General features: G+C 36.5%; 1 protein-coding gene and 1 long non-coding RNA gene across 2 annotated transcripts in view; one reads left to right on the top strand and one right to left on the bottom strand.

Annotated features, from left to right (window-relative positions):
- LOC149798443 (uncharacterized) overlaps positions 1–21265 on the top strand; it is a 68010-nt gene extending 46745 nt beyond the window's left edge. Inside the window, exons 2-4 of the long non-coding RNA XR_016422017.1 lie at positions 4622–4727; positions 8861–8901; positions 17136–21265. This is a non-coding gene — a long non-coding RNA (uncharacterized LOC149798443). The remainder of the gene's footprint in view (positions 1–4621; positions 4728–8860; positions 8902–17135) is intronic.
- The window catches only part of LOC149798442 (ubiquitin carboxyl-terminal hydrolase isozyme L3-like), a 100396-nt gene that overhangs the window by 44862 nt on the left and 31030 nt on the right, over positions 1–24504 (bottom strand). Inside the window, exon 8 of the mRNA XM_089963633.1 lies at positions 8422–8480. Coding sequence (XP_089819759.1) covers positions 8422–8480 — 59 coding nt within the window. The remainder of the gene's footprint in view (positions 1–8421; positions 8481–24504) is intronic.

Genomic DNA, 24504 nt, shown 5'->3' with positions numbered 1-24504 from the left:
AGGTCTGAATGGACATAAAATACTGACAAAATCAATGGGATACAGCCACATAGATCTGAATGGACACAAAATATTGACAAAATCAATGGGTTACAGCCACAGAGGTCTTCATCTTCATTAGGAGCTGATCTCAATCCATGAAAATAAACCTGATTATAACGATGTATGCAACTGCTGAAAATGAAGGATGGGAATACCATGATTGTTTTATCCATGTATCATGAGGATTAACTATGACAACAATCAATACTAAAATGATAAACATTGATTCAAAATTTGCTCACCTCGAAAAATTCAAAAATGTAAGCTTTTTAAAATGCTTGATAATGATCTTGAACGAACAAAAAAAATAATATAAAAAATTAAATAAAAATAAATAAATAAGAAATGATCTTCCCAAATATGCAACCGAAATTGAACTATGAAGACTGGCTCAGGATTTTATCCACAGAATAGACTGGTTGTTATTTATTAATGCTACTACTATTGGTCTGATGACTTAACCAACTACATCCAAAATGAGGGCCTCCAGGGGAAATCAACCACTTAATAAAACTGAGATTACAAGAACTTTGAAACTCGTGTGTCAGAAATGACAACTGTTGTTTCAAAACTATGTGCTTATGAGATGTGGAGAACATCAACTGTTTTTATTGCTAACTACTATAACACTTTAAGCTAATCTCAGTACTAATTAGGGTTTCATGGTCTGACGGTTGTCTATTGAATCATCAGTTTCTGAGCTGGTAAAACATAACCCTCAGTTTATGTTCCATCCTGAATATTTTTCATCAGCTTCAGAAGCATACTAAATGTCCAAAGTATTTTTAAAAAAAAAGGAATATTGAAAAGAATAATAATTTGTGAAAAAAATGTCTGGAAAATGTAAGGCTTCATATATTTTAAGTAATGATGGTTCACTGGATTTGAGAGATAAAATTGCTAATTAACTGAATACAGGTAAAAATGACTTCGTTCCCATTTGTTGATATGTGAACGTGCAAGTATGCATTTGCAGGTTTAGTTTATCTTTTGCGAAAACAAAGTTTGATCAACACAGCATGTCACTAGTATGATTGATAATGGCTGCACTGAATTATATTGAGAAAGTTGTTGTCATGGGTTTAACACTATCTATCTTTGATTTTAATTGGCACTATTTTGCTGAAAATCTATTGGCACACCCATACACACACCAAAAGTAGAAATTTGGTGCAAGGGATAAACTCTAAGACTTTTCACAAGGCACATGAATAAAAGCCTAGTCCCTCACTATAAAACACCTCAGTATATCACTGTCTCTGATATAACACAGGTATGGATATAGATCCCATTATAAAACTGTCTCCAATATAACAAAGGTATGGATATGGATCCCATTATACCACTGTCTGATATAACACAGGTATGGATATAGATCCCATTATACCACTGTCTGATATAACACAGGTATGGATATAGATCCCTTTATACCACTGTCTGATATAACACAGGTATGGATATGGATCCCATTATACCACTGTCTGATATAACACAGGTATGGATATAGATCCCATTATACCACTGTCTGATATAACACAGGTATAGATATGGATCCCATTATACCACTGTCTGATATTACATGGGTATAATGGATATGGATCTTAAAATATATGCATTATATTTTTCCATATAATGTACCACACTATAAGGCAACCTTGCTTAGTTCCAAGTATATATACAGAATGTCTCATATATATCCTAAAATCTCTGTACATGAGCTGTTTATCAACTGTTTCAACTAGCACATACCATGTCCAACTCGACATAGGACATCTTAGATATCAAAATATTAAATCTGCTTTGCTTCCATTTACATCCCAAATAAACACCCTAAGAAAGTAAACTAAAAAGATCACAAGGTCAAGTTTACAAATTGAAATTTTGTGTGTCCAACAATCAATATAGGTGTTGCTAAGTTTCATACAAAGGTGACAAGGTCATGGTTACAAATTGTTTCTCTGTCAGGCAATCAACAGAGGTTTTACCAACTAAGTTTCTTTGGTAATTATGTTTTCCATATGTCTAAACACTTTATAGTCACTAAGCCCAAGACAATGCTTATCTTCTTGACTTATAAATAAACTTACAACTGATTGATTGTCTCAGGCTCTGTACTATACATTTATCCCTACACCATGGGTTTTAACTACACTGCTGCTGTGTCAGTACATCATATATTTTGAACAAAATATGTGAAGCCCTGCCCTTAATTAAGAAAAATAGATACTAGCAACAACCCATGTTTATTATCATCCTCAAAAACCTATTTGGAAACCTTATCTTAACACACTAACCCCTGGAAGTTTTTGTCATTTTCACCTGAAATTAGAGTAGGAAACACATTTTGAAAGCTATTTCTGAATACATCCTAATACATCAGCTTCCAGGTGATTTTCCAATTACCTAATGCCTAGTTGTTTTAGAAACATTGTTTTTCGTTGGCTATTTGGTTCGCGCATGAGCAGAAGGGTAAAAGTTGGAGTTTGAGATTTTTTGTTTGCTAAACGGGCCCATTATTTTCACATCGTGACCACTCTTTATTCCAAATGCCCATCTTATCCTTTCTTTTGCAAAGGTTCGTATGTCTGTTTGCAGTTCATACTGGTCTGCCTTAGATCTAAGACCAAAAAGTCTAAAATCCTTACACAAAATCAGATTCCGACCACGGGCGTATTTTGGGTGGAAATAAATCGGGTCCAAAAAATGAGGTTTTACCCTCTGTATTTTGTAGTGCAACTAGAACTTCCAGATTATTTGGTATCATTGTAGAGCTACATCTGTCTACCTTTCTATAATACCACCCACTTTAGCGTATCATACATGACCTTGATGCTACAGAGCCAACAGTAGGCTACTACCACCTGCCATGTAAACTCGTCGCCAGGGGTTAATGTGTTAATCCAATGCTCTAATTTTTACTGGCTGTTAGAAAAATATAATATGTAAACTACACCTTGTGAACTTTGAAGTCTAATTCATTATGGTGTTTATTTGGCAGTTAAATGGGTAAGAAAACAAAAGATAATTTGATTCAATAATATTTGAAAACTATTACTGATGACTGGCTGCTGATAATATGGGCCGGTCGAAACCTCTGATATGTCCAACAAACACACATGCACACACACATTCACAGTACTCTCTCAATTACCTGCCCATTTTTGCACAATGACAATCTGATATAATGACAGCTGCTGATAGTATGTGCTGGTCAAAATCTCTCATCTAAAGGACATCTACTGGACATGTCAGCAAACAGTCCTTTCTGGATTACACACATGCATGCACACAAGCATAAACACACAGAGTGCTCCCTCAATTACCTGTCCATTTTATCACAATGAGTAAATGGGACACGATTGGGGGTGGCAGATGACTGAGGTTTGTCTGTTAGATATATAAATTGATAAATGGAGGGAAAAACAGATACAGCTAAATCCATCCAGTGGATCATTAAACAAGAGTTCCTCAAAAGGGACTGACACTTTAACATCTAAAAAGAATTTCATGGAATATAAGATAATATCATTACTTCTTTTTAAGTGCTGAAGTTTGAAACCATCTCTGTTGATGCTGAATTACAAGATTTTCAAACTAACCATTGTTGCAGTCTTACTGGATGCCACTGAAAGACTTTTGTTGAAAACCCTACGCTGATATGACAATCCATTCAGAAGAATTTAATTAGTAGTGCAGAAATGACTATTCTAATAACATTAAAAGATACTCTTTGGTGAATATTCAAGACTGAAAATTGGTTTAAAGTTGCATCATTTTTATATTTGACAGTGACCATAACTGATGTGATATAGTCAATTTTGAGATGAAACCTGCAATACATTTGTGTCACTTAGTGGCCATACTAAATATGTGCAATAATTCTAGTCCCTCAATGTGGGTGACCATAAAAATAACCATGAAGAAATGATGTAAAGCTGTCTGGAAACACTTTGAATTGTGTTCCCATGGGGAAGAAAGAAAGACAAAATACTCTGTCAACTGACAGTGATTAATGCTTCTGCCGACATAATACTGCCATTGTCAGCACTGAGAGGAAATCACAATTTCGTTAGTTGTTTGAAACTTTCAAAGTTTACTTGTTAAATGACTTCAGTTCACAAGAAATGTACTGCCATGGTTATGTTTACAATTACCATGAATATGCTAGTAATCTGAAAATTCTGTTTAGACATTTATGGCTATTATATATTTCTGGTTCAACACAGCTTCTGTATTTTAACATCAATAGAAAAACTCACCTGATTATGTACAGCTTTCATGAAACTAATCAATACTGATTATAGACCTTTTCGGTAACCTAGTTATCTCCCTCTCCTGTTAGGTAGATTCGGTAGGTAATTAAGCCGATTGCTATGAGGTAAAGGGCTGGGGAACTACATATGTATATAGCGATAAGAGAGAGAGAGAGAGAGAGAGACAGAGAGAGAGAGAAAAAAAGAGAGAGAGAGAGACAGAGAGTCCTGAATTCCTGATTATCCACATACCCATCATTGATATATGATTTTATCCATTGTGCCTAACAATTATTCGTTACTTACTTTATTGCACATTTATTTAGGGCATTTAATTGGAAAGTCTGCCTGTGGCACGAAATACCGACCGGAAATGCTTCAAGCGCAACCGCCATACACAAATGAGCTCGAAAAGAAAGGGCAGATAATGAGGTAACCAAATGAGGCTATATACACAACTCAATTTTTGATCAGCTGTCATTTTGAAATTGCAGCAAAAATACTGCAAGAAAAGCCAAATTTTCAAAAAAAGTGTAATTGAATTTTATGTAAATATAAAAATACAAGTCACACAGATGATGAGTATGTACTTAAATTGAGATATATTGTGAATGCGGGGCCCGGCTTAGCCATGCATTATATGTAGGAAAATAGTTTTGAGATTACCTTTCAAATAGCTCTTCGCTATCACTAATTATGGTGTTGTTGTTGTTGGGTTTAACGCCATTTTTCAGCACATGATAGACTATACATGGTAGCCAGTATTAATGGTGGAGGAAGAACCCGTGAAAATCCCGGAAAGAACCACCGACCTACGAGAAGCTACTGGCAAGCTTACTCACATACCAACATTGGCCGAATCGGAGACTCGAACCCATGCAGACAGAGGTGAGATGGCAGTGATCCGTAACGGTGAGCGCTTTAGACCACTTGGCCACTCAGGGCCCACTAATTATGCAGATACAACAATTGTGAATTCCATGTAAATGAATGGGTTAATGTTTCAGTACAAAGAAAGGTCTTTTATGTGTTTTGAATTGTCTTCTACTCTTTGCAAGGGTTACCTACCCAATATAGTAATTCAGCAACCCTGAAGGCAAGACAAGTCGATATACATGTCAGAGGAATCAAAACTGTTTACAGAATTAGGCTGAAATTCAGGTTTTGTGACTGCTGATTTAACCCAAGCTGGCAGTGATAATGGCAAATATTTCACAATGAATATTCAAATATTAATCTAATACAGATTATGAATATTCAATAAAATCATGCATTCATTCCAGCACCTAGAATAAGTCTGGGTGTGTGATTTGGATTTTTAACGTAGCTTGAAAAAATGTTCAGTCATATCGCTACAATGTCTGCAGTGTGACAGTTTATAGTGATGTCTAGCACTGGGACATCATGCCGCAGACATGTAGCATGCTACATGTCTCACCCAGTCACATTATCCTGATACCAGGCCGACCAGTCCTAACACTAACCTCTTAATGCTGAGTGCCAAGCAAGGCAGCTGCTAGTACCATTTTTATAAGTCTTTGGTATGACTTGGCTGGGGCTTGAACCCATGACCTCCCGCATCTGAGGTGGATGCTCTAACCACTAGGCCAATGGAGCAGTCCAAGAATAAGTGAGAAGATTTTCAAAGATGAGGATTATGGCAGTCATATTTGAGGCAGGCTCAGTACCATTTCCATTCAAGACTAACTAGATATCATTATCAGCCTTCCAGGGAAAACCCCATAATGATATGACTTTTCATTTGAAAGGATTAGCGATAACAAGATTTTCTAGATGGCTGTCATACTGGATGTCACTATTTTCCTTTAGTACCAAATGAGAGAAGATTTATAGGATGGTCACTGGTGGCCATATTAAACGTCTGGGTGCTAGCATTCACATTTAGAACCACCAGACATCATAAGAAGTCTTCTGGTGAAAACCTGATGTGAATATAATTTTCTGTTCAGGAGGAACACAGATAAGATTTTCAAGATGGCTGCACTGCAGAGAGGTATAATCTTAATTATTGCTATTATAAGTGGCAAAAAGGGCATAATTTGGGCGTAAAAAGTTTAATCTATATATTCCATGCCAGAATTACAGACATAAAAAAGATACATTTTTACAACTTGTATGGTTCTACAGCTGGGCAAAATTCTTGTCATAAAGTGCAAAGTCCATATGGATTAGAACCAGAATTCAAACACAATATATACTGGAAATTTATTTATATTCAGCACTCTCTTCAGCTGGTCTACATGTGTTAACTTTCGCTCAGTGATCATGTACTAGAATGATGCAATTATCATGTTCAGGTGCTCAGAGTGCTGTATTACATTACTCTCATATTCTTCTTTGAAAGTTTGTAAAGCGGTATTGACAATTTTTGAAATTTGAAAAGATCCATCCGCTCTAACATTTCCATCATATAAAAACCACAACTCACACCATAAAGCATTTCACTTAACATCTAATGCCATTTTCTTTGAAAATACAGACTGGTTCATGAACTGACTTGCTTATCAATAAAATGAATCTGTTGGGCAAAGTTCACTTTTGAAGAAACCTGTCTGTTTTCTTGGAAATGGGTCATATACAGTTGCTATAAATAGCAAATAAGGAAAGTACTCTTATGCTATTCTTATGCAGCAGTCACATTTTAAGAATATTCTCAAAAATAACAGTGGAATTAAAGATATGATAACAAAAATGACAAAAACAATGTTTTCTTGCTTTTATTTTTGTTTTATTTTTTAATGTTGCAAAAAAGTGTAATCCATATGCAGTCTCGTGGAAAACATAACTTGATGGCAAAAAGCATAATGGATAGCATCTGTGCATACTCGATGTCAGAACAACACCATTTTCATTTAAGACCAACTAGATATCATAGAAGTCTTTAACTGAAAAGCTTGTGTTGATGAAGAGTAATCATAACAAGACTTTCAATATGACTGCTGTGGTAGCCATCTTGGGTGTCTGAGTGAAATTATTTTCATTTAGAATCAACCTGACATGATAAGAAGTCTTCTGGTGAAAAACTATATGTCAGTATAATGTTCTGCTCAGAAGGAGTATTGATGAGATTTTCAAGATTGGCTGTCAGATCAGTGCCATTTTCATATCAGTCCAAGGTAAGAAATCTTTCTGTGAAAACGCCAAGCTGATATGGCCATCCATTTCAAAGTAGCAATAACACGAATTTCAAGATGGCTTCTTTGGTACTAAAAATGGATGTCTGAGTAGTACCAATTTCATTTAGGATCAAATAGACCATGGGATGAATGAATGTGTAACGTTTCAGGCAATCCTTTATGTTTTAGAGGAAGTAGCAGCCAGTAGAATGAACAGTACTGACCATGATCTGCCTTCACATTATGGGTCAATAGATCTGCCTTCACATTATGGGTCAATAGATCTGCCTTAACATTTGGGGGAATAGATCTGCCTTCACATTTGGGTCAATAGATCTGCCTTCACATTATGGGTCAATAGATCTGCCTTCACATTATGGGTCAATAGATCTGCCTTCACATTATGGGTCAATAAATCTGCCTTCACATTTGGGGGAACAGATCTGCCATCACATTTAGGGGAATAGGTCTGCCTTCACATTTGGGGGAATAGGTCTGCCTTCACATTTGGGGGAATAGGTCTGCCTTTACATTATGGCTCCATAGGTCTACCTTGTGTGTGTTTGTGTGATTTGGATTTTTAATGTAGCTTTAAAAAAAATTCAGTCATATTGCTATAATGCCTGCAGTGTGGCAGTTTATAGTAATATCTAGCATTGGGGCATCATGTCCCATTCAGTCACATTATCCTGACACCATGCCGACCAGTCCTAACACTAACCTCTTAATGCTAAGCACCAAGCGAGGCAGCTGCTAGTACCATTTTTGTCTTTGGTATGACTTGGCCGGGGTTTAAACCTGCAACCAAGGCAGATGCCCTAACCACTTAGGCCACCGGTGTGGTCCCCTTTGTGTTCTTGAACAAGAGATGTCCTTTCACCTATGATAGAATAGACCTGCCTTCACATTATGGGGCATCATACCTGGGTCTATGCTGTTCACAGCTAAGCATGCATTAAACACAAGCAAATACAAGAAGCATATCTTACCTCCAGAAGTGTTTCATTGGAACTTGTTCCATGATGAACTGGTCCATCTTTTCTCCCATCTTAAAAGAAATTGAAAACTCCATTATCATAAAACATACTTCTACGATATATGCTCTAAGACACAATCCTGTTAACGAGACAAAAGAAAATTTTCAAGCCCAGGCCATATGAGAACAATATTTTTGAATAAGTCAGTCAAAAGTTTTACTAACTTGCTGTAATTTTTCATACACCTTTTTTGGGAGTTATACCAAAAAAAAATTTGGCATAATTTTTTATAACTAACAACTGCTTCTTAAGTAGCTCTATTTTGCAAAGCTTCTTTTCTCCCAAAACAATTAAAGATTTTTTAAAAATTGTTTTTGACTGATAGTGTCTTTTCTTGGTCTATATATACATTCAGATTATTTGAAAAACACACTTTTCTTTAAATCTGCAGGTAGATGCTAAATATGCAAAGAAGGCTGGTGAATTTCTGGGGTAGGTTCTATTTCTTCAATTTACCTGCTTAGTACTGAACCATCTCTCGTATTCTTGAGCAATGACAAGATGTTTATGGTGGTCACCATGGTGACAATAATGGCTGTAAGATTGGCAACATTTTCTTTTATAACTAGAAGTCCTAAGATGAATACCTATGTGGAAATGAAAATCCATTCTGAAGAAATGGCAATAACATGATTTTCAAGATGGCTATGTATATGTATATATGTAACATTTTTCAGCACCTCACCATAATAATGGTAACATGGTGCCAAAAAACCCCAAAATGTTCTAAATACATAATCATTAATAATGGCAAAAAAATGGTTGGGACATAAAACCTTCTAGATAAATGCATGCAGCGTACTACAAGATAAAATATAAAATGATAAGATGTCAAAATTCTGTAAAATGTACACTGCCGTCAGGCATTTCTGTGCAACTAAGGTTTTAATTTCCAATATCGAAGCAAAACGCATACCGAATTCGAGCGATTGACAAAAATAAAATACAGCAATGCTTACCATTTGAAAAGATGCAATTGTCCCCAGAATATTCTGTTCAAAATAATATTAATTTTGGATACAATGGATACCACCACCCTGTTTTCCTGACTCGCGATATGTCGGCCTATTCTGCGCATAGCTTTTTCTTGCGATAGAAATCAAATATATTGGACTGTTTCTGTCAGCAATTCAGTCGAGTAAAATTAGGTTAGATTTATAGCTAGTTTTACAAAATTCAACGTAAAAATGCCAATAAATGGCAAGAGATATTAAGCAAACTAAACTGATCTTGTAAAAAAGTTAGCAAAGTCCAAAATTTTATGAAAAATAAGCTGTTATGTGGAAGAGAAACAACAATGAATAGGATGTAATGTGTTTACAATGTCTTGTTGATTGGGAAAAATTACTACAGAATTTAGAAACAGACTATATGCCAGGGAATTTTGTTGAGAATTTATGTTCTAGTGGCAAGTAGACACATTGGGTAGCAGACGATTTTGTACGTGTGGGACAACTTCTTGCAAAATTGGAAACTGGGATTAAAATAGTTTTGCTTTAAGGTACACATTTTCATCTTTTATATAATGTATTTATTTGTATGATTCTAAAAGATGCATGGTAAATCAAATTTTCTGGGTTACATGTTCAAGAAGGTCATGGAATTGGTCTTCACGTTGCCATTTAGAAATCACATTTTTATGTGCATTTCGAGTCTAAATGTAGGATATTTTTGTACACTTTATTAATATCACTTTTCTTAATTAATGTTTGATTCTTCTTTCTGGACACAAAATGGATTTTTGACCCAAAATAGCATGTCATTAAATGTTTATAGAAATGATGTATTGTTGTGCAGAATCACCCGACCTGCAGAATAGGCCGACATGGCGGTATATAAAAAGGCAGGAAACAAAATCCCCCAAATATGTGGTCAAAACTTACTATATAAACCCCATTCCATCCAAAATTTCAACAGTGTTTGGCTTCATGTTCCTGAAAGATTGCCAGTACAGTGACCATATTGGATGCAAGATTAGCCTCATTTTCAATCTTAGGACCAACCAGATATCATAAGTCTTTTGGTGATAATCCCAAATCAGTATGAGCATCTGTTCACAAGGATCAGAGATAACAAGATTTGCATGAAGTCTAAATTGGTCTAGAAAAAAATGAAACACTTAATGGTGAAATGCCCAGGTCAATATGACTTTCCATTTAGGAAGAGAAGTGATAACAAGGTTTTAAAGATAGATGTTATGGAAGTCACAATGGACGCCAGATAGGTGCCATTTTGATTCTGCATCAACTACACATAACAAGAAGTCTTTTAGTGAAAACCCCATGTTGATATGTCCATCATTCAGGAGTAGTAGTGATAACAAGGTTTTCAAGATGGTCACTGTGGAAGACATATTGGACATCATATTGGTACCATTTTCATTTCAGATCACCTGGACATCATAAGAAGTCTGGTGAAAACCCCATATCAATATGGCTTTCTGTTCAAGTGGAGCTGTGATAACATAATTTTCAGGATGGCTGCCATAACAAATGTCAGACCATTTTTATTTATGACCATCGTAAAATTTAAAAGCTTACAATGTGCAAAACTAGGCACCTCTGAAAATGAAGATTTGACGAGAAGTCATCCAATAAACATCAGCCTTGCAAAACCACTTTTTTTGAAAAACCTGTACAGTAAAACCTGTCTTGTGAGACCACTGCTATGAAAGACCACCTGTCTTGAAAGACCAGGTTTGCTTGCACAGATTTAATGGTTATATAGTGCTATGACCTATCACGAAAGATCACCTGTCTTGAGAGATCATATTTTTTTGGGCAGAAGGGGTGGTCTTTCAAGACAGGTTCTACTGTACTTAGTTTAAAATCACTTCCAAAAGATATAATAGACTGACTTCAGTAAGTCATGAAAATTAACAAAGTAATGGAGCTATGTGTTTGGAACTAATTTGTTGCTCTTAAAATACAAACATGACCTTTGGTTAGCAAAGGGATAATGTCCAAAACTGGATAGTAAATCACCTGACATCAGGGTCTCTTATGTAATGACTAAGGTGCATGGCGGCATCATTGATGTATATATCTGAAAGGCATTCATTGTAGGATGCATTCTGCTAATTGTTGAAATGTTTTAATAATTTCTGGGAAGCTGAAAATAACAATTGCTCATGAACATATGACTCTTGATAGATGTGGATCAATGCATGATGGACAAAGGGCTATACTGTATGCTTACTTGGCCTTACGACCTGGTGAGCCAATCAGAGTGCAATCAATGACTACACAGTATATTCTATCAAGCTTTAAGTAGTCTCCAGCAGCTTTTGGAATTGTGCAAAAAATAAATTCTAACTTGATCTTGACAATGACCTGTTGGCCCCTATTATAAGAAAAATTATTTTGACAAATTTATATCCTTACCAACATTAACATTTTAATAAACATGCAAAAAAACAATAAGCCAAGAGGTAAATGCAAAAACTTAACCCAAGTCATTAAAATGCAAAATGTGGTCAGAGTGACCTTTCTTTCTAAGTGTGTTAACACCAAAAGGAACATGGGATGAGAAGACAAAGAAGCATGGCATATGGGTTAGTGACCCACATTTGTAACAAGTGTGCAGTGCCAGGTTTCATGCAGTTTGATGATTCTTGCTTGGAGATGGAGAGATACTCTTTAAATAGAAAATTTTAAAGAAACAGTGAAGCATGCATAACAAGTCTATGGCCTACTTTTATGATGGGGGCTCAGTACTCGTCAGGATGCATCTCCCCTGCAAGTTTCATGAATCTAGGTGTAACAGCATAAATACAGGGTGCCAAAAACCCCTAACTGATATTGGCTAAATGCAAACACATAACCATAACCTACTGTGAGTCAGTAAAATATGTGGTCATCTATTGTTATATAAGTGGGATACTTGCAGTGATGTATATGATATACACATATATATGCAGTGATGTGATATACACAATCATTTAAAGATTCTAGCACGGACAGTTCCTGTGAAACAAACTTAAAACAACAAATCTAACCCATGTTGTTGAAGTATGAAATATGGGTCATGGTGTTGGTTTCTTAATATGCCCATTACATTTGTCAAGATGCATCCCATCACCAATTTTTATGAATCTAGTTATACGAGTATGTCTACAGGATTTTAAAAAGACTTTTTTGATCACAAGCTCAGCATGTAATCCTATGTCAGTTAAGTGTGAAATATTGGTCACAGTGACCTTCTTTTGTTGTAAGGATGTAGCACTATCAGAGAAGCATACAATCATAAGCTTTTTATGTTTCTAGCATGAACAGAGCTTGATCAATGAACCAAAAACAATTTATGATAGTGAAGTACAATATATGACTCAAAGTGATAGACTTTGTGATAATATTAATAATAATAATAATAATAATAATAATGACTTTATTTAAATAAGAATCCTATTTTGGTCGAATGAAGTTTCTTTAGACAACAAATGCTATTAAAAACTAGACAACTGATCCATTGATACAGTAAAATATGCACAAGGGTTTAAGCATGGGTACATACAGGATTCATACAAATAGTAGTAGTGAACATGTGTAGAACATTGTAGGTAAGTACATGATAACAATGTTGAAGGTGTAGTACTCCTGATGAATTCCATCAATGACAATGTGTATACGGTGTGGAAAGAACTTGTTGCTTAGGATTTAGAAAGAATGATTTATGAAGGCAGTTCAATAGCTCTCCCCTAATTCTTAGAGGTGAGCTAAAAATAAACTGGGTTCTGCAGAATATGACATCTTCCCTGCAAAGAATGTTATGAGGTACCATAATCCCCAATGTATCGGATGGCTTTCAATAGTGTTATGGCATACAATTCCTGCTCTTTTTGTTGTTGTTGTTGTTGTAGGGTTTAACGCCATTTTTCAGCACACGATAGGCTATACATGGTGGCCAGTATTAATGGTGGAGGAAGAACCCGGGAAAATCCTGGAAAGAACCACTGACCCACGAGAAGCTACTGGCAAGCTTTCTCACATACCCACATTAGCTGAATCTGAGAATCAAACCCACACAGACAGAGGTGAGATGGCAGTGATCCGTAACGGAGAGCGCTTTAGACCACTCGGCCCACCCACCCCCGCTCTTTTTGATGGCCTTCAATAGTGGTATGGCATATAATTCCCACTCTTTTTGACGACTTTCAAGTGTTAAGGGGGTAGAATTCCCACTCGATTTGATGGCTTTCAATAGTTTATGGGGTAGAATTCCCATTCAATATGAAGGCTTTCAGTAGTGTTATGGCTTACAATTCCCACTCTTTTTGATGGCTTTCAAGTGTTAAGGGGTAGAATTCCCATTCAGTTTGATGGCTTTCAAGTGTTATGGGGTAGAATTCCCACTCGATTTGATGGCTTTCAATAGTTTATGGGGTAGAATTCCCATTCAATATGAAGGCTTTCATTAGTGTTATGGCTTACAATTCCCACTCTTTTTGATGGCTTTCAAGTGTTATGGGGTAGAATTCCCACTCAATTTGATGGCTTTCAATAGCGTCATGGGGCAGAATTCCCACTTTATTTGATGGCTTTCAATAGTTTATGGGGTAGAATTCCCACTCTATTTGATGGCTTTCAACAGTTTATGGGGTAGAATTCCAACAATATTTGATGGCTTTCAACAGTTTATGGGGTAGAATTCCAACAATATTTGATGGCTTTCAATAGTGTTATTGGGTGCTGTTGCTGTTGTTGTAGGATCACAACAAGCTCAGCAAAAGATAGGTGATATATGGTGGCCAGTATAACTGGTGGAGGAAGAACACTGGAAAAATATGCAAAGAACCACCGACCCTCGAGAAACTACTGGCAAGCTTTCTCATATACCCATGTTTGCTTATTCTGAGATTTTTGAACCCATGCCAACAGAGGCGAGATGGCAGTGATCTGAAACGGTGAGTGCTTTAGACCACTCGGCCACTCAATTTGATGGCTTTCAATTGCATTATGGGATACATTTCCTGCTATATTTGATGGATTTTAGTAATGTGAAGGGCTGTAATCCCCGGAGTTTCTAATATATATGGTTTTCAATGATGTTGAGGTACTGTAATGGCTTTTAATAGTGATAAGGTACTGTAATCCCCACTATATCTGATGGCTTTTAATAGTGATAAGGAACTGTAATCCCCACTATATCTGATGGCTTTTAATGGTGATAAGGTACTGTAATCCCCACTATATCTGATGGCTTTTAATGGTGATAAGGTACTGTAATCCCCACTATATCTGATGGCTTTTAATGGTGATAAGGTACTGTAATCCCCACTATATCTGATGGCTTTTAATGGTGATAAGGTACTGTAATCCCCACTATATCTGATGGCTTTTAATGGTGATAAGGTACTGTAATCCCCACTATATCTGATGGCTTTTAATGGTGATAAGGTACTGTAATCCCCACTATATCTGATGGCTTTTAATGGTGACAAGGTACTGTAATCCCCACTATATCTGATGGCTTTTAATGGTGACAAGGAACTGTAATCCCCACTATATCTGATGGCTTTTAATGGTGACAAGGTACTGTAATCCCCACTATATCTGATGGCTTTTAATGGTGACAAGGTACTGTAATCCCCACTATATCTGATGGCTTTTAATGGTGACAAGGTACTGTAATCCCCACTATATCTGATGGCTTTTAATGGTGACAAGGTACTGTAATCCCCACTATATCTGATGGCTTTTAATGGTGACAAGGTACTGTAATCCCCACTATATCTGATGGCTTTTAATGGTGACAAGGTACTGTAATCCCCACTATATCTGATGGCTTTTAATGGTGACAAGGTACTGTAATCCCCACTATATCTGATGGCTTTTAATGGTGATAAGGTACTGTAATCCCCACTATATCTGATGGCTTTTAATGGTGATAAGGTACTGTAATCCCCACTATATCTGATGGCTTTTAATGGTGATAAGGTACTGTAATCCCCACTATATCTGATGGCTTTTAATGGTGATAAGGTACTGTAATCCCCACTATATCTGATGGCTTTTAATGGTGATAAGGTACTGTAATCCCCACTATATCTGATGGCTTTTAATGGTGATAAGGTACTGTAATCCCCACTATATCTGATGGCTTTTAATAGTGATAAGGTACTGTAATCCCCACTATATCTGATGGCTTTTAATAGTGATAAGGAACTGTAATCCCTATTGAAACTGATGAATTTTACTGGTGATGGGCCGTTGTAATCAACACTAGCTGATGGCTTTTAATGGTGCTGAGGTGCTGTAATCTCTGCTGTATCTAATGGTTCTGAGGTGCTGTAATACCCACTGTATCTGATGGCTTTAAATGGTTCTGAGGTGCTGTAATACCCACTGTATCTGATGGCTTTAAATGGTGTTGATGTGCTGTAATCCCTACTGTATCTGATGGCTTTAAATGGTGTTGATGTGCTGTAATCCCTACTGTATCTGATGCCTTTAAATGGTTTTGAGGTGCTGTAATACCCACTGTATCTGATGGCTTTAAATGGTTTTGAGGTGCTGTAATACCCACTGTATCTGATGGCTTTAAATGGTGTTGATGTGCCGTAATACCCACTGTATCTGATGGCTTTAAATGGTTCTGAGGTGCTGTAATACCCACTGTATCTGATGGCTTTAAATGGTTTTGAGGTGCTGTAATACCCACTGTATCTGATGGCTTTAAATGGTGATGAGGTGCTGTAATACCCACTGTGTATGATGGCTTTAAATGGTGATGAGGTGCTGTAATACCCACTGTATCTGATGGCTTTAAATGGTGATGAGGTGCTGTAATACCCACTGTATCTGATGGCTTTAAATGGTGATGAGGTGCTGTAATACCCACTGTATCTGATGGCTTTAAATGGTGATGAGGTGCTGTAATACCCACTGTATCTGATGGCTTTAAATGGTGTTGATGTGCCGTAATACCCACTGTATCTGATGGCTTTAAATGGTTCTGAGGTGCTGTAATACCCACTGTGTATGATGGCTTTAAATGGTTCTGAGGTGCTGTAATACCCACTGTATCTGATGGCTTTAAATGGTGATGAGGTGCTGTAATACCCACTGTGTATGATGGCTTTAAATGGTGATGAGGTGCTGTAATACCCACTGTATCTGATGGCTTTAAATGGTTCTGAGGTGCTGTAATACCCACTGTATCTGATGGCTTTAAATGGTTTTGAGGTGCTGTATAGCGGTATGATAGTTAATTAGCATTGGATTATGATTTTGTATAATAGATTATAAATGATCAGTTTTCTTCTTTGGAAAAATGTTATTTTTACACCTTGAATTTAAAAGTTTCACTACACTGAAATCAACATGTAGATTGAGCAATAATTGGCTATTTCAAATACTAGCATACATATTAGTATAACTGTTAATGTACAGTTACTGCATGCCGACATCCATCACTGGACATAAAGAGTTTTCAGGGTCTATTGAGGGATTAGTGCTAATTAACATAAAAATCATTTATAGCATTAAAATCCCTACATTTATTTCTTTGGTAACAAAAAAATAATGAAATAGTCTGTGATTCAACTTTGGTCTAGAACTGAATAAATAACAAAGACCCTGATCTGCAGGTGCATTATGTTACAGCAGATCTGGTTCTCTGCATTGCATGTGATTTGCATTTTTAATGTAGTTTTAACAATTTTTCAGTCATATCGCTACGATGTCTGCAGTGTGGCAGTTTAGAGTGACGTCTGGCACTGGGACTTCAAACCGTAGACATGTAGCATGATGTCCAAACCAGTCACCTTATTCTGATACCAGGCCCATCAGTCCCAACACTAACCTCGTAATGCTGAGCACCAAGCGAGGCAGCTGTTAGTACCATTTTTATAAGTCTTTGGTATGACTCAGCCGGCATTTGAACTTGTAACCTCCCGCATCTGAGGCAGATGCTATAACCATCAGACCACCAGAGCGGTGTCTGCATTGTGCATTTTAACTTTTGAGTTCTGAATGTGTTGTCGAAAAGAAGAAAAAACCATTGCAATATTGCATACCTGTATTGTGATATAGAGCATAGGTACTGGTCATTGACAGCATTTATGTTTCAAAAGTTAATTTTGCTTATTCTGTATTGAAATATTGTACAATTCCCTTATATGTAATACAATTTGAAAAAAATAACAACTTGCTTTCTGTTCCACCAAAAATTCCATGAGTTGGGGTGTTTTCATGTAAACTTTGCAACATTGTCAATCAGTAAACCCCCCCACCCCACCAAAACAACATGAAATAAGAAAACAAGTGAGAACACTAAATATTTCATGTGACTAGAGGAAACTAAGTCCTTTCACAATTCGACAAACTTGGATCTGGTCTCAATCATGTCAGTATATCTGTTTCTGAAACAACAGATCCACAGATAAGCATTTTCAAGAAAAGCATGGTACCCAAACAAAATCTCTTAACTGAGCTCATCAAAGTCTAGAGTTTATAGCATAAGACAAGAAGACATTACGGCACTGTCATGTTTTTCCAGAAAAATAGTAGCACATCAACATTCAGTACAGACTGCTGCTTAACTTTGTCAATGGCTGTAGATTTTACTTTATGGTAATGGCCATTTGTGAACATGTTTACTACAATTTAAGTTGTGTCTGAGCTTGTTCAGAAGCTAGTAAACTTTTCCATCAGGATGACTAATATGTAGGTAAAGTATGAATGTGTATATAAATAGAGGTTAGGTAAATGATTAATCATTCCTGTTCCATTATCATTCTTTGGGAATCTATGATCAGAGTTTGTTGTTGTTGTTTATGTTGTAGGGTTTAATGTCATTTTTCAGCACCCAATAGGTTGTACATCGTGGCCAGTATTAATAATGGAGGAAGAACCTGGGAAAAAACCCAGAAAGTACCACTGACTAATGAGAAGCTATTGGCAAGCTTTATCAGATACTCACATTGGCCAAATCTGAGACTCGAACCCACAGAGAGGTGAGATGGCAGTGATCCGTAACGGAAAGTGCTTTAGACCACTCAGACTCTCGGATCAGAGTTTGTAGCTGTGTTCAGGAATTTTTGGAGAAATTTTACTGACATTATTCACTGGAAATACAAGTGCTTACTGATTTTTTGGACTAAAACTCTACTTCGGGATTATTGAGGACTCATTAAATGACATTCTGGATTTTACCAGTGATACATCAAGACATTCAAGACTATTCAAATTCATTTGGAACATTTTACACTTGTCGGACTTCTGATAGGACATTTAGAATTATTTGGGATTAAAGTCACAATACTCTGTCATTTGAATTTTCATTTTAGGGAAATAAATAGTTTCTTGAATTTTACTAAACCTGATGATTTTACTTTTTTCTATTACCTTGTTTAAGACCTAATGATCATTTAGTCTACGGTATTCCTCAGCAACAGTACCATGGTAAAAAAAAAGCTGACAATTCTTCTGGTCCTGCCAATATGTCTGCTGACAGCATTGATTTTCCAAGTTTTCTGGGCAGCTACATTTAATACACGTGCATAGCAGCCAATATGTGGGGGACATTCTGCTTCTGAGGCTGTATATCAACGATTTACCATATCACACTGAGCTATTCACCACTAACATGTTTGCAGATGACAAGATATTGGATCAAAAGACCACGAGATTAGCACTAAATTAAATCAAGATTTTGTTAAATAAATAACTGGTGTGAGCCCAATGGTATTAAGATACATGCAGCCAAATCAGAAGCCATGATCACAGAAGTTGAACAAGAGTAGCTGAGTAAGATGACTTCAAAGTAATGATAAAAGGAATGGATATACAACAGTCTGAAAATGAAAAACTACATGGCATCATGACAGACAATATCTTGTACTGGAAAATACAAGCTGTATGTGTGCACAATTGTATAAGGCCTCATGAAAGATGGGTCAGTTGACCAAATGAGCTTCTTTAAATAAAGTTGTTATTATTCTTGTTATTATTATTATTATTATTATTATGCTACAGCCAGGTTTGAAACATTATCAGTTACCATTAGAGAACTGGATGGAACTGTTCCCCATTCATTAACACAGAACAACAAAACTTCAGAAATATTTAACACCCATGTCTCAGGTACAGCCTGTTTTAAGAAGCCCATGTTTAGTACAATGCTGCATGGATGCAAGTCCTGAACAATGAAATTTGCTTTTGCATGTGTCATAGCTCTGACACTTGGTAATGAATATTTGTATTTAGTCTTAAGGCATTGATGACAGAATGCATTCTGTCCCATTTTCACAAATTCCATTTGCAGCTTTTGAAAAGGCAATTTCAATTTATAGGGCTTTCTATTTTTAGTAATGGCAGCCATACTTGAGAGTGCATTAGCAATACTTGTCTGAACTCGAATGGCTTTCATTTCCAGAAGCTTTCTATCAAATGATGGTTATTGAGTTTTATTTCAACAGCTGTTGTTGTTTTGGGTTTAACACCCTTTCTAAGCACAAGATAGGCTATAAATGGTGTCCAATATAACTGGTGGAGAAAGAACCTGGCTTGGCCAATCAGATGCAAGATCACCTCATTAGCATGCATATATCACGGTCTTTATTGTATAAGATCTTAAGTATACAAGTAATGGACTAAGTTTGATCAAAATTGGATTAGAAATATGGCCTCCTGAGTGGCAACAAGCTCAGCCAATCAGATGCAAGATCAAATCATTATTACAAGTGTATATCTTGCTCATTAATAAGCTTATCTAAGAACTGAATAATATAAGCATCTATTCCAGTTTGTTCCAAATTGGATCTGAAAAATGGCCTTCATTGTGGTGACAAAGTTAGCCAATCGGATGCAAGATCATCTAAATAATATGCATGGATCTCACTCATTATTAAAAGTTTACTAGATTATGATGATATAGACATATATTTCCATGCCTGATGAAAATTGAACTTTGAATATGGACTCCAGAATGGGAACAAACAATTGCTGACTGATTGATGTGCAATAGATGATGGACAACGAACAAGGTAAACTGACAAAGGGCCATAACAGAATCTCATTTAGACTTATGGACTGGTGAAAATTCCAGAAGACATTTTTTTGTGGAACACAAATAATCCAACAGTGACCTAAATGTGAAACTTAACCTGTGTAAGATGTGTACCAATGTAGATGTGTACCAATGAACATGTGTAACTGGGCATGACAATTCAACATCACTGGAGCTTGAATTTGATCTCACAGTAATCAGTTTTTAGAAGCTTTAATGTTTAAATGACAAATACTGATGCCATCCGAGTGCAAAATGGAGGTCTGCAAAAATACAGGGATTTATTACAGCATGAAAGATAATGAACCAGCTTGAAAAAGCATACCCGTCTGGGTTTATATACCATACAGAGAATTCATATTGATTATCCAGATAAAATCTGTACCATCCAGTTAGGATTTAACTGATAGTTTCTAGGCTATCTGATATTCAAGATATTGCTATCTGGCTGTGCATTATAATAAAATGGGAGAGAACCCTAATAAATGGTTACCATATGTAGTTGCTTATAAGACGAGTCAAACTGCAAATAACAAAGATCATGATCTGTCAAAGCATAATACACTTGCAGATCAGGGTCTATTTTATTTGTTCTACTGATTACTCCCAACAAACTACAAAGACCGAGATCTGCTGTCGCTTGATGTGCTGGCAGATCTGGGTCTGTGCAGTTTGCAGTTGGATTCATAAGCGAGCAAATCTAGTACATAATTATCTACATGCATGCATAATGAGAGAATAAACTTTTTTTTTGAATGGGTAATTTTCATCACAACTTGAAGTTCATTGAATTGATGCTGCTGTGTGTCTTTGAGAAAGGCACTCTGCTCACATTTCCTTGGCATGATATAGCCAATAATGTATTCAAGTGTCATTAAATAAAAACAAGAAATTTTTTTCTGTAAATGATGGTAATAAAGTTGCAGAAAATACAATGTTTTGTTGTTTTTACATACTTCAAAGGAGTAACACTTTGACAATGATTATTTACACTGTATGGTACGTCTTGTCCTTATTTATCAGTCATCTACACGACATTAAGCTGCCAATCCTAAAAGATCCACCACGCTGTTGCCCTGTAATCTATTAGCCTTCAAAACAAAAATGTAAGCATTCCCATGGTGATATAATAGGACAGCTTAAAATCCTTGTCCTTACAAAACAGCTTTCATGGTATATTCATCAGCTGTAAATTCTTGTGATAAACTGCATTATTTTAGTGTATTAGTACCAATATAATGTTACACAGTATTTTAAAGTACCTTTTCCTGTTGGTACTCTATGCTTCTCACAATCTGATTAAAACTACTGCTGCAGACAAGGTTGGTGCTATTGATTCTTGACATTACTGGACTTTATTGTAGAGATTTTGTCTAGGTTTTCAGACTGAAATCTGATCCAAGTCACACCTTGCTCATTTACATAAGAAAATGTTTCCTAATGGTTACAAAATTGTGAAATTTTGCAGATTAATTACATGAATGAAAAATAGTAGAGGTCCACAAATTTGTGTAAAATCAAAGCAGTTGGTTCTGAAACATTTTGGATCAATGCTGCTATCTGCAATATTTTAGCTGCCCCACCTAATACAACATGATACATGTACAATTACTGCCACCAAGCTGAACATAAAAGCCCTTCCAATTGCCAATGGTCACAGGTAATTAAATAAGAAATGTCTTTGACCTAAACATCTATATACTAAAAATAATATTTTCTCTGTCTGGATAATCTGTATGCTAATAAAAATTATAACTTTTTCCAAACAGTTTGTTTGAAAATGAAATCTTTTATTGTCTCCATTGTGTATTGATAGGCCCAGCAATTACAATGCTAGCTGAAAGTGGTCTTTATAGGGAAGTAGGTTCTAATATAGCCTTGCCTGCCAATAAAAATCACTTGCATGATATTATGTTTCAGTGTTCATCCCCCATCCCCACCAAACTGGCTGCATTTCTAGCGTTTGTTTTTCTTATGTTCATTTTGTACATGTGCTGTCATTGTCAAAAGTCATGCTAGAAACTTCTCTACGAAGGCGAGTTTTAATATATGTAGATATTGTTTAGAAACTCATTTTGAAAATATGGTGCCATGAGAATTGGAGAATCACATTATTGACATTAATTATGGTAGGTGCTGACAAAGTTGATTGGCATGCTGGAAAGCTCCACGCCAGCATTCTCATACACAGAAAATATATATATATGTGTGTGTGTGTATCACATCTACGTTGATACTAACAGGACACAAATGACATCACTTATATCCATCTCAAATTTTTTCTGTGCAATGTTGTTGCTTGCTCTCTTTCCCAACTTCTTGACTTGATTTGTGAGTGGTCTATTTACTTAAATACAACTGATTATTATAATATTATTATAATATTATTGCTATTATTATTCTCACAATAAGATTTAAAGACGACAAACTTAAGGCTTAGAACTGAAGACGTTAACACATGAAACTAGCTTACTATCTCGTCACCAGATAACGAAAAAGTGTTTACAATAATAGCAGACAACAGAAGACTGAATGAAGCAAACAGTTCTATTTACTGTCTCATGTTTAGAAAATGGAGAAACAAAGTTGGCGAAAGTCACTTTTACAACCATCAGTCAATAAATTTATGTCAAAATCTCATTTGCCACAAATTTCAGTCTTCTTACCTAATACAGGAAATGCAGCATCTCATCATGTCATAATTTCTGTTGTCTACATTGGACAAGTTCTGAAGGATTCAATGAGTGCCTTTCTAGATCACTTAGGAATTTCTAATGAATTTCTTCCTGTCCCATAATTGTGTATGCAGAATTTGGTTGATCTTACTGTACAAATAACCAAGCAGCATTACCAATTCACACATCGGAAAAAGAAGTTTTTAAACTTTGATGGAAGGAAGGGAAGGCATTGCTGATATTGGTAGGGAGAGAGTTTGTTGTTGTTGTTGTTGTTGGGTTTAACGCCATTTTTCAGCACATGAAAGGCTATACATGGTGGCCAGTATTAATGGTGGAGGAAGAACCTGGGAAAACCACAGAAAGAACCACTGACCCACGAGAAGCTACTGGCAAGCTTTCTCACATACCCACACTGGCTGAATCTGAGACTCAAACCCATGCAGACAGAGGTGAGATGGCAGTGATCCATAACGGAGAGCGCTTTAGACCACTCGGCCACTTGGGGCCCCAGTAGGGAGAGAGGACATTGCTGATATTGAGGGAAGGGGATTGCCGATCTGCTGATACTTGTGGGAGAGGGAAGGCACAGTTGATACTGTGAGGCAGAAAGACATTAACACAGGGCAGGAGGGAAGGAATTGCAAATATTGGGAGGAAGGAAGGCACTGTTGATATTAGAGAGGGTAGGCAGTGATTGATACTTGTATGGAGGGAAGGCATTGCTGTTATTGTGAGGAAGGGGAGACTGCTGATACTGTGCAGGTGAGAAGGCTTTGCTGATTTTGTTTGTTAGGGAATGCAGTGATCATGCTTTTATGGATCAGAGACAGTGATGTAGTGTGAGGGAAGACATTGCAAATACAAAAAGAGTGTATGTGTGTTGTGTGTGTGATTTGGATGCTGAATGTAGCTTTAAATTTTTTTCAATCATATCGCTACAATGTCTGCAGTGTGCCAGTTTATAGTGATGTCTAGCACTGGGGCATCATGCCGCAGACATGTAGCATGATGTCCCACCCAGTCACATTATCCTGACACCAGGCCGACCAGCCCTAACACTAATCTCTTAATGCTGAGCGCCAAGCGAGGCAGCTGTTAGTACCACTTTTGTAAGTCTTTGGTATGACTCGGCCGGGAATCGAACCAAGAACTCATGCATCCGAAATACAGAAAGAGAGAAAAGGCACTAAAAATACTGTGCAGGCGGAAAGACATTGCTAATATGGAAAGGGAGAAAAGGCACTGATAATACTGTTTGGGAGGGAAGACATCACTGATATTTTGGAGACCAAAGCATTGCTGATACTGTGAGGAAAGGCAGGCAGTGATCATGCTTTCAGTGAGGAAA

This window comes from Sinohyriopsis cumingii, chromosome 6 (genome assembly GCF_028554795.1).
Source record: "Sinohyriopsis cumingii isolate HCF-2022 chromosome 6, ASM2855479v2, whole genome shotgun sequence".
Classification (NCBI taxonomy): Eukaryota; Metazoa; Mollusca; class Bivalvia; order Unionida; family Unionidae; genus Sinohyriopsis; species Sinohyriopsis cumingii.
The sequence above is the reverse complement of the archived record's forward strand: the minus strand, read 5'-3'. Positions and strand labels throughout refer to the sequence as shown.